We start from the raw sequence: 11,081 nt of genomic DNA, 5'->3' as shown, positions 1-11,081 counted from the left end.
AACAAATTTATTTGAAAATAAATAAGTAAATTAAAAAAGATAAAATACACTGACTTTTAACTCAGACATCAAATAGAAGAAAAGCTTAATTTAGAGGTACTTCTGGAATCTTGATTCAATTTTTGGATAAACAAAAGGAGGCATTGCGTTATTCAGCAGCATTGTCCATTTACAGCATTCATGACCCTAAGCGTTGACATGATTGGAAAACCTTAAGTATAAATAGTCAGGAAAGGCGGTTATAAGTTCATGGATGCTATTTGATAATTTTTATCTTTAAGGAAAACAAGAAGTATTGGGACACATCTCCGATCTTAGAAGGTGATGCCACAGAATAATGAAAGCTGGTCCATTGTAAATTCCCTTGATGCCACTGGCAGTCAGATGTGAGCCAGAATTCTGTCCTTCGGTCACTTTCTCTGGTAACTTGCAGAGCCACACACTGTAACGGCTGCACATGTTACCCACAATGGCTCTAATTTCCACCTAAGGCTGATAAATTTTCTGCCTAAATGTCCACATTGAAGTGAATTGAATTTGGGACTCAACTTGATTGGATCTAGGCTATTTGAACCTAAGGAGGATTTTACTCTCTGCATAGCTCTCAAATTTTTGCTTCTAATATGTTCTCCTATTCCATAGAACTTGGAGATATCTTAGTCAGATGATTTGGCTCAATCAATATTATGCAACTAATAGATATCTGCTGAGCATCAACTATGTCAAGGGATTGTGGAGAATGAGTAAGACATGGCTACTATGACTCCAGGAAGGCCACAGAGTCTTCTAGAAGACTCATAGGAAGGTCAAGAGGGTGTCCTGGGAAACATTAGCTAAATGCTCAGCTGGAAAATGTGTTCAGTCTTAGAAAGCTGGACTGTGGAATTCAGTAGGTGAGTCACATACCATTCAATTTGTATTTCATGTATCCGGCCTTTACACAACTGTCTCATAGTGAAAGAGATGAAAACATAGATAATTTATGCTTATTCTCTTTAAACATACAAGTAACATAAATGATGAAGGAAAAAGGAAATGTAAGCGTGAACTCTGGGTCCTCTGGTGCTTGTGGTTCATCAGTGTGGGGAAGTAGCACCACCTTGAGGCTGATGAGATGCTGTATTTCTGTGCGTCCCAGGCTTCTGTAGCTTGACGGGCTGGTATAAGAGGCAACTGCATTTTAGTACACAGAACATTTTAATGCTGGGGTTTTCACCTATTCTGTCAGTGATGTTGGGCTGAGGTGGAGAGGTGGGGTGGGGGGGGCAAAAATCCACGGCAGGGATATGGACAAAAGAAGCCTTCTTTTAGAGCACTCGTTTCTAAAATGTTCTGAGCTCATTTAATTTGTTTTTTAATTGGGCTTACCTTCCCATTCCTAATCACTTTGGTGCTCTTTTGTACTCCTTTTGTCTATAAGGTTAAGTTATTCGTAAATCGAAAGGGAAAATAACGTATTTAAAAATTGGTCCTAGATTTCGGGTTATTTGTTCAACTGCTGGCCAAAGCAATCTATGGAAATAAAAATCAGCATTTTTGCAGTTTAGAAATAAGCAATTCAAATATTTTGGGGAATTGTGGGAGGGCATTACTTAATCTGCCTGAGAACCACATATTTAATTAGTAGAAATGATTCTGAGTGCCTGAGCATGAGTGTAAGATAAACTAATTGGAAAAATGAGGCAGAAGGGTAGAGAGAGGAAAGAGAGGGAAGGAAGGCAGTAGATGCAGGGACTGAAGAAAGAGAAAAATAAAATAGAGAAGAAAAGAATTAGGGAAAGGAAAGGATACAAGGCAAATGAAAACAAGAAGTGGGAAGGGTGGAGAAGACAACAGCAGGTTAGAATTTATCCAAACCCAACCCAAGGCTGGCCAACATGTAATGGCGCCATGCACGAGGAACACAGTCAAATATTTGCTATTGGGTTGGTGCCTGGTGAATGGTGGGTTGGTTCCTTATCCATGCAGTCTGTGATTTTGACCCTGATTTCCTCACACCCAGAGTTATCTCAGGAATTTCCCATTTCCCAGGATTTCTCCTCAAAACTAATCTTCAACTGGCTTTGAAACTGGAATGTGAGGGCACTCCAGAAGCGTGGACAGAAATAAGCTTCCAATTTGGGGTACCTCCAAAATGGAACACCAGGCAATTATATTGAAGGTGGCCAAAGTGATTCCTAGGATCAATTAAGCAGATAATTTTTAGTTTATGACCAATAAACTCTTTAACTTGGCTAATGAAATGAGAGATTGCAGCTCTGGTTCTTGCTAAATGGAATTATGACAAAAACTAATGAAAACAGAACTTCATTAGTTAAAAGACATCATCTATGAAAACATGGAAAAGAGGAACCTATTAAAAATACTGGGTAAAGCGCAAGACACAAGAGAAACTGCATGCTTTGAGAAACCCAACCCTCAGTCACTTTCTTGTAGTGGAGTTATGTATGTTTTGGGAATTGGCCTCTACCTTACACTTTAGTAACCATCAAAAGGCAAGTAAAACTCACGATATAAAAATAGCAACGCTACGCTTTGTGTGCTACTGAGTATGCCTCTAGCGTAGCAGCACTTCTCCAAATCTTTCTTTTGACTTCTCTGCTTGTCAACTTTTGCTTCATTTAAGGGCTCCGGAGTGGATTTTACCTCTCAAGAGTAACGCTCAAGCATCAAGATTAGAGATTCCTAGAGAAAGCCCAATGCTCATCTGTCCTGGAAACACCTGTGTTCCCCAAGCACCAGAGTTGAGAGACAAGTGTGGTACAACCTTGGAGTCAGGCAGATGTGAGTTGGAATTCATTTCCTGCAAACTGTGTGTCTTATGCATATTCTCTAAGCTTCAGTTCTGAAGATAAAGTATGATAAGACTGACACATAGTTAAGTACTCAATAAAGGGTGGCTTTCGTGTTTTAGTCCACCTACTCTCACTCAGAATCTTGCTTCGGAAATTAAAAGCCATTATTACTACCACACGCTGGGTGTACTACGCCTTTGGTTTCCTGCTATTTGTGTTATATCTATTTGTGTTATATCTCATAAGCTTGGGTAACTCTGGGCCACATGGACCTATGCAGGACTCCTGATATTGTTTCAGTGTTTCAGACTACTTTTAAATGAACACTAAACATAACTGATGTTTTAAGAAATGATCAAAAATACTTAAAGGATAAAATTATTCATATCCATTTTTTATAAGTGAAGCTCTTTATTACTTTCTTTCTTATAAAATTTAAATTTCCCATTCTTTTACTACTGTAAAAGGGGTGAAACTCAGTGACCATCAATGTCTATTTCAGCTAAAAATTTTTGTCAAAAAGCTCATGACTTTCTTGAATGTCCCTTGGAGATACTTTACCACAACCTAATCCTCTTAATAAATGTCACTGTCTATAACTTTGTTAAAAACATTAAAACCATAAGGACAGTGACAATTAAACCTACTTCGGGGCTTCCCTGGTGGCGCAGTGGTTGAGAGTCCGCCTGCCGATGCAGGGGACGCGGGTTCGTGCCCCGGTCCGGGAAGATCCCACATGCCGCGGAGCTGCTGGGCCCGTGAGCCATGGCCGCTGAGCCTGCGCGTCCGGAGCCTGTGCTCGGCGACGGGAGAGGCCACAACAGTGAGAGGCCCGCCTACTGCTAAAAAAAAAAACCCCAAAACCTACTTCGACTTTCTCTTCTTTCTACTCTGTCCATTTCAGTTGGACCTGCCCCTTCTGCCTGTGCACGACCTAGTTGACTGATCTGTCTCAGTTTATTCCAGTCCACCCTGATCTCACTACTGCCTCAACACTGATTAACTGCACTTACAAATACTAATTACTTCGCAATTAGGCTGAAAGCAACTTGTGAGCAAGATCAGTTACTTTTCCACTATGTCCTTTGTGATCATGGGGAACACAGTTCATGCTTAAAAAGTATTCAGTTAATTTGTCCCATCTACAGATGAATTTCACCTGTGTGTTGATGGAATGCTGTAACACATCATCATACTTACTATCAAGTATGACATTGGATAACAGTTACCTAAACGGTACTGTTATTGAATGACCAACAAAGGGTACGTGTGCCATTTTTTCCCCTTTAAAAGTGGCAAAAACAAAACACACAGCAGTAGTTAAAAACAAACCACTGAGTTTCAAGTAGAAAGGAATGGGTGTCCAGAGTGTCCCTTAGCATTTACATCTGTTTTCCACAATTCATGCTGACTATACCCCCTCTCTCCACCACGACGGTGCGGTGTCACAGTTAGTATCACCTGGGCTGACATTTAGCCGAGATGCATCAGTTGAGCCACTTGTTTCCAGCTGGTGTCCGTTCTGACTCAGCCCCTGTGCTGTTCTGTTACATATTTTAATTATCTCCGTTGAGTAAAGCTGTTGGCAAATTTCGAATACACCCATTCCTGTGACTATAAAATATGGAATTCCGGAATTTTCCCCAACACTATAGTCATGAAAGTCATGTTACGACGAATTTTATGAAAAAGTACTGCAATATCACTTCTGTTTTCATTTGAAAGTTTGTATGTGGTTATGTTATACCTATCTGACCACCTCTAATACCTATAGCTTAGCTTTTCTTACTCATAGCCCTCTGAATTGTCTGCAAGTTTCTAAAGCTTTAAAGTGGGAATCTAGCCAGGTGCAGTGGGAAGGCAAGCAGAGGTTGCCTTGAGTAGGTAAGGACAGTAGATGTGAGGTGTAAGCAAGAGTTCAGAAGCTGGGAATAAACGACTGCAGCTGCGGGACTCATCTGCACCGTCTAGTCTACGTCTCTGAGCACTGACACTACAGGTGTTCAGCGGACATCCAGAGGGCTACGGAATCACTGCAGAGGCTTCATTATTAATATTTATTAATGACTCTTTCCTCTTCTCTACTACCTTATGTTTGAATAAAGTAGTTTTATAAACCTTCTACACAAAATTAGTTGTCAAAGAGTATAATAACCTGGTGGTAAAACAGGAACTCTTTCCTCTTCATTAACTATGCATTCATAAGTATTAAAGTAAGAGAAAAATAAATTATTCAACACTGACATTTTATTTTCTGAAGTTTATCATTTTTACAAAACAGAACAAAAAGCAGGTATCAAAAACAGCAAAGAGTTTACAGAATTTCTGCACCAGTTTCCACACAAGTCAGTGATTATGACACTGGTGTCTAATGTAAATACTAGATACAGTCTGATTTCCCTCATGGTCATAAGCATTCAGGTGATTTGTTTTAGAGCTACCGAATAATTATTTTTACATAAGCACCGGTCATTTTTTGAGAACCAATTTGGTCTGTCCAACAAAGTGAATACTTTTTGATGTGTGGCATTTTCTTTTTTTAAAAAAAACACTGAGCTAAAATACAGAATGTGTATGTGTTTGGATCCTAACCAAATCTTTTGAGATCCCAATAATTACTCTGAAAAACACTGAAGACATTTATAGGACACATTAAATACTAGTTATATACCTCATAATGTCGAAGGCAGCTACTATAATTCTAAAGAAAATAGCATTTCATTCAGAGGCTGCCCAGAGTTTCAACTACGTCATAGTTTCCACATCCTTCCTGATTTGGAGTAGTTTCCCCAAATAGGGCCATATTATTAGAAAAAAAATTTTATGCTCATGCCAAACAGGGTCTGGCATTTTACAGATACAGTTGTGTAGAGCAAGATTCCTTGCTCTGTACCCTGGGTGACCACAAAGAAATCAAGAGGCCACGATTACTGGATGCTGAGAGGAAGAAGCGTACTTAAACTCACATAATCTGGCGGCAAGCAGAAACAGAGTTGGAACTTGGTTGTGGTGTTCAGCCATCACTTGTTCCAGAAACACATTTCGTTTAAATAAGGGAAGTATAGTCCAGTTTTGCAATGTTAATAGCTGCCAGTCTCTCAAAAATTTTTTATAAAGATCATTTCCTGGCTAGCAATGAGTTAGGAAACCGGCCTCAAATTCTGATTAAATTTCTCACTATTAGTCAAAAACAAAACCAAAAAACCGCTCCCAAAAACCAAACAACAAAAAAACCCCCCACACCAGCCAATAGGGGTTAACAATTGCACAATTAAACTTGAACGTAAATTACGCTATGTACAGACTGGTATACACATCACTGAAATCATTTTGAGAGAATGAGACATTCCTGTTGAAACATTTCTTCTACTTTATCCCAATTTCATTAAAGAAAAACTGATATGTAATTTTCTTCTTTATAGATATGAAAAGGAAACAAGAAGGCAAAGCTGAGAGAAACAGATGCTACCCAAAGGGCAGCGGTGGCATTTGGTTGTTTTGGTCTTTGTACCAGCAACTCCCACCCCATGGGAGATATCCGTTCCCGCCGGCCTACACGGTTTTCCTTGCAGTCAAGACTCGAACGATGGACCCCACTCCTCCAGCAGCAAGTGCCTAAACACAAACCAAAGTGTCAATGTTGGCAGAATCATAAAGACTCAATTCTCACACCAAGCAAAACATTTTTCTTTCTTCTTTTTTTTTTAACATCTTTATTGGAGTATAATTGCTTTACAATGGTTAGTTTCTGCTGTATAACAAAGTGAATCAGCTATACGTATACATATATCCCCATATCTCCTCCCTCTTGCATCTCCCTCCCACCCTCCCTATCCCACCCCTCTAGGTGGTCACAAAGCACCGAGCTGATATCCCTGTGCTATGCGGCTGCTTCCCACTATCTATCTATTTTATGTTTGGTAGCGTATATATGTCCATGCCACTCTCTCACTTTGTCCCAGCTTCCCCTTCCCCTTCCCTGTGTCCTCAAGTCCATTCTCTATGTCTGCGTCTTTATTCCTGTCCTGCCCCTAGGTTCTTCAGAACCTTCTTTTTTTTTTTTTAGATTCCATATATATGTGTTAGCATACGGTATTTGTTTTTCTCTTTCTGACTTACTTCACTCTGTATGACAGTCTCTAGGTCCATCCACCTTGCTACAAATAACTCAATTTCGTTTCCTTTTATGGCTGAGTAATATTCCATTGTACACATGTGCCACATCATCTTTATCCATTCATCTGATGATGGACCCTTAGGTTGCTTCCAAAAACATTTTTCTTAAAGGAAGAATGTGTGCAGCAATTGATTTTGAATTCACTAATTTTCACAAGTATTTCTTGAGCACCTACTATGGGCCAGTCACTGTTCTTAGCAATAGGGGATACAGTAATTAAAAAAGAAAAAAACCTTAAGAGTTCCTGCCCTCAGGTGCTTACATTCTAGTGAGATCCTAGTTTACATTCTAGTGTGTTGTTTTCAAATAATAATATGTTCTTAAAGATCTGTAGCATGATGTTTTTGCCGCAAACAGGTGCTCAAATATAAATTTAGGACATTCGTTCTGCTCTCAGCAGTGTCAGGAAGAAATTCAAACTGGGATCAACCATTTTAAGTTCCGTTTAGACTAGTCAGTTTGTCAGATTTTTCTTTCTGCAAGTTAAGAAAATACTATTTAATAGCTAAGAACTTAGGAACTTTGACTTCGCCTTGGAAAATTGGAAGTCATGACTAAGAATTAGGAATCTGAAGCCCTCGTTTACTTGTGGTCGGAAACACTTACTGAATACCTTTGTGTACTGGGTACTGTGCTAGATGCTGGGGGTACAAAAGTGAACAAATATAGCATTCGAGTCTACTGAGAAGAGACAGACAATATAAACAAATCATTTAAATACAATATAATACATGAAATGACAGAGCTATGCTTTGGGTGCTATAAAAGCACAAGGAGGGGCATATACCCAACCTGAGGGCATAGAGGAATGTGAAATGGTGAGGGAAGGCTTCCTGGAGAAAACGATACATTAAATGGATAAGTAGGTGACAGACTGACATAAAGGGTAAAGAGGCACTGGGGCAGAGAGATCATGAGCAAAGGCATAGAGGTGTGAAACATTATGGTGTGTTCAGGGAAAACACATTATTATGCTTACTGCTGGAGCATAAGGGGAAGAACAACATGGAAGATAAGGCTCGACCTGGGAACTTGGAGTTGATTCTGCAGGTGATTCACAAGGGTAGATTTGGAAGTTAGAGACGGCAACTGGGTGGAGAACAGATTTGAGGGAGGCAAAACTGGTAGCCAAGAGACCAGTTTAGGAAACTATAGCAACAAAATGTTAGAGATGGTTGAGTGGATGATCTGAGAAGTATGTAGGAGGTAAGACTGTCAAAAACTGGTGACTGTTAGGAAGAAATGAAGACTTAACACACACCTCAGTTTTCCAGTCTACAAAAGGGGAATAGCAAGCATTCCGTCCTAGCATTTTTATGAGGATTAAATGAGTTAATATTTATAAAGTGCTTAGAATACAGTAACTGCTCAGTCAATGTTTGCTATAATCCTGAAACTATACTGAAACTAGGCTGATAGGTTTTAATGCTGGCTCTTCATCTGTAAATTGAGGATGATAAAGATATTTATATATTTCATAGGGCTGTTGTAAGGATCACATGAAACATAAACCAAAAGTACAGCAGCTGGTGAATAAAAAGTATTCCATGAATAGGATGACTATATCAATTATTCTCCAAACTGATACGCTGTAGAGTAAAAGGGAACTATTCATAATTATGTTGGGACAACAGGCATAAACTGGGGCTGTCTTGGGAAAACTGGGAGGTATGATAATCCTATCCATAAATGTTAGCTCTTTATATTGGACAGTGTATGAGGAATAAAGTGACTTGATCCAGGTAAAACAGCAAGTTTTGCTACCTATTCATAGCTTACATGTGTGTTTTTACTCAGATACCAAGATAACAGCTTCTGAAAAACTGAGTTTTGGTAACCGTAAGATGTTAGCGAATATACACCTTACCTGTGGTTGGTTCTATTTGAATGTTACACTGCTTATATCTATACCAATATAATATAAGACTTGGGTATTAAAGATTACCTTACCAACTTTTTACCTGAAGCTAAAAATTCCCCTTAGCCATTATTTTTTGGGGGGTGTGGGGCAGATAGTATACTAGCATCTGCTTACACTGCAAAACAAAATGCATGAAAAGAGAAAAAAAATGTAAGAATTCTTGATCCCACCTCTGATTTCATTTTTTTAAACTGTGGTAAAATATAACATAAAATTTGCCACATTAGCCATCTTTAAATGTAAAATTCAGTGGCATTAATTACATTCAAAATACTGTACAGCCATCACTGCTATCTATTTACAATACTTTTTCAGCTCTCCAAATAGAAACTCTGTACCCATTAAGCAATAACTCTCTATTCTCCCTTCTCCCCAGCCCCTGGTAATCTCTAATCTACTTCTGGTCTCTATGAATTTGTCTATTCTAGATATTTCATATAAGTGGAATCACACAGTATTTGTCCTTTTGTGTCTGGCATATTTTACTTTGCATGTTTTCATGGTTCATGCATGCTGTAACATGTATCAGAACTTCCTTTTTTTGGTCAAATAATATTCCATTGTATGTATGTGTCACATTTTGTTTATCTGTTCATCTGTTGATGGGCACTTGGGTTGTTTCCACCTTTTGGCCATTGTTAAAGAACTCTTGATTTTATTATTTTCTTTTCAAAGTTTTGATTTAGTTCAAAGTTCAAGATTGTGTTTAATAATCATTACTGAATAAACTTAAGTGTTGCATATCAGCGTCTCTTAAGACCAAGGCTAGTAAGCATAACTCTAAACTTTCATTTTCATGCATTTATTTGTAATAGCAAAGATGTATAACCAAAAAGTCAAAATAGTTATTTAGGTGAGAGGCTGTCATTGTTATTCTCTATTACAAAGGAATCAGTCATATAAGTGTATAATTCATAACTTACCTTTTCATGCCACTGCAATAACATAGCACTGCTATTGTCAGAGGGGCTCTCAAAGCCTTTATAAATATACTTCATTAGGAGATCCACACCATTCTTGTCCAGGGATTGAACTGCCTTTTCAATATCATTAGCTTTAAAAGAGATGAGCACCTTCAAGACAATGCTGCCTGCTCGATCCTGAGGGTAAATAAGTAACATCATTTAGACTCATTTTTGCGTGTGGGGTTACAGTTTTAGAAAGGCCACACTGAGAATGTGACATTTGAGTAAAGACCTGAAGGAAAGAGGAAACTTGTGGCGTACTTGAGGAAAGTATTTCAGACAGAGAAAAGGATAACTGCTGTTAGTGTGTGTTCAGTGTGTTCAAGGAAGAGCAAGAAGACCCAAGGTGGCTGGAGCAGAGTGGAGGACAGGAAGTCAGATAGGTAGTGGGAAGACAGAGCACGTAAGCCCTGCAGGCCCTTGTGAGGACTTTGGCTTCCTGTCGGAGAGATGAGAAGATGCTGGGAGGTTCTGAGAAGAACAGGGATATAATCTGACTTACACTTTAACAGGACCAGTTGGCTGCCATGTTGAGAATAAGGCGGGGGCAGTGGGGTTGGAGGAGGGCGGGGAGAGCAGGAGACAAGGCAGACGCAGAAGCAGGGAGACCAGTTTGGAAGTTACTGCAATAAGACAGGCCGGTTTTGGCTAGCATGGTAGCAGTGGAGGTGGTCAGAAGTGGACAGATTCTTGATATATTTGAGGGTAGAGCCGAAAGGATTTGCTTACAGACAGATGTGGTAAGTTATCAATTTATTAAATCAATACATTTCACTTCTTGATCTTAAAAAAAATACAAAACAAAAAAGGAGGAAACGAAATTGCAGTTCAACCATCCTTCAGAAATGTTATTAATAAACAAAAATTTAAGTTTTTAAAACTTATTTTGTTTCATATCTATAGTCACTTGACTATAGATATGATATAGTGATCTTCATTCATAATGATCTTTTTTCTTTGATAAAAGGCTGCTCCAACAGCAAAGTTATTTTTTTACCCTTCAAGCCAAGCACAGGGAACACTTCATTTCCCCTTTCAACGTTTCTCTTTCTATTCAACACAAAGTGATACCTTCAGCATTCCAACTGGTCAGATTTTACAGTATGTTTCTACCACCTATTGTTATCTTCAGCTTAAAGACTATGCAATTAGCCTATTTAGAAAAATATCCTTGCACCCAGAGCTATACCCTCCCATCCAAAGCTATGATAAAAAACCACCCA

General features: G+C 38.9%; 1 protein-coding gene across 1 annotated transcript in view; it reads right to left on the bottom strand.

The window, feature by feature from the left end:
* Positions 1–5,020: 5,020 nt before the first annotated feature.
* Positions 5,021–11,081, bottom strand: part of ARPC5 (actin related protein 2/3 complex subunit 5) — a 10,067-nt gene continuing 4,006 nt past the window's right edge. The window contains exons 3-4 of the mRNA XM_024732484.1: positions 9,817–9,993; positions 5,021–6,410 (exon numbers count right to left, since the gene is read on the bottom strand). Coding sequence (XP_024588252.1) covers positions 6,348–6,410; positions 9,817–9,993 — 240 coding nt within the window. The 3' untranslated portion in view covers positions 5,021–6,347. The remainder of the gene's footprint in view (positions 6,411–9,816; positions 9,994–11,081) is intronic.

This window comes from Neophocaena asiaeorientalis, unplaced genomic scaffold (assembly GCF_003031525.2).
Source record: "Neophocaena asiaeorientalis asiaeorientalis breed wild unplaced genomic scaffold, Neophocaena_asiaeorientalis_V1.1 scaffold119, whole genome shotgun sequence".
NCBI classification, from domain to species: domain Eukaryota; kingdom Metazoa; phylum Chordata; class Mammalia; order Artiodactyla; family Phocoenidae; genus Neophocaena; species Neophocaena asiaeorientalis.
This window is presented reverse-complemented; position numbering and strand designations above follow the sequence as displayed.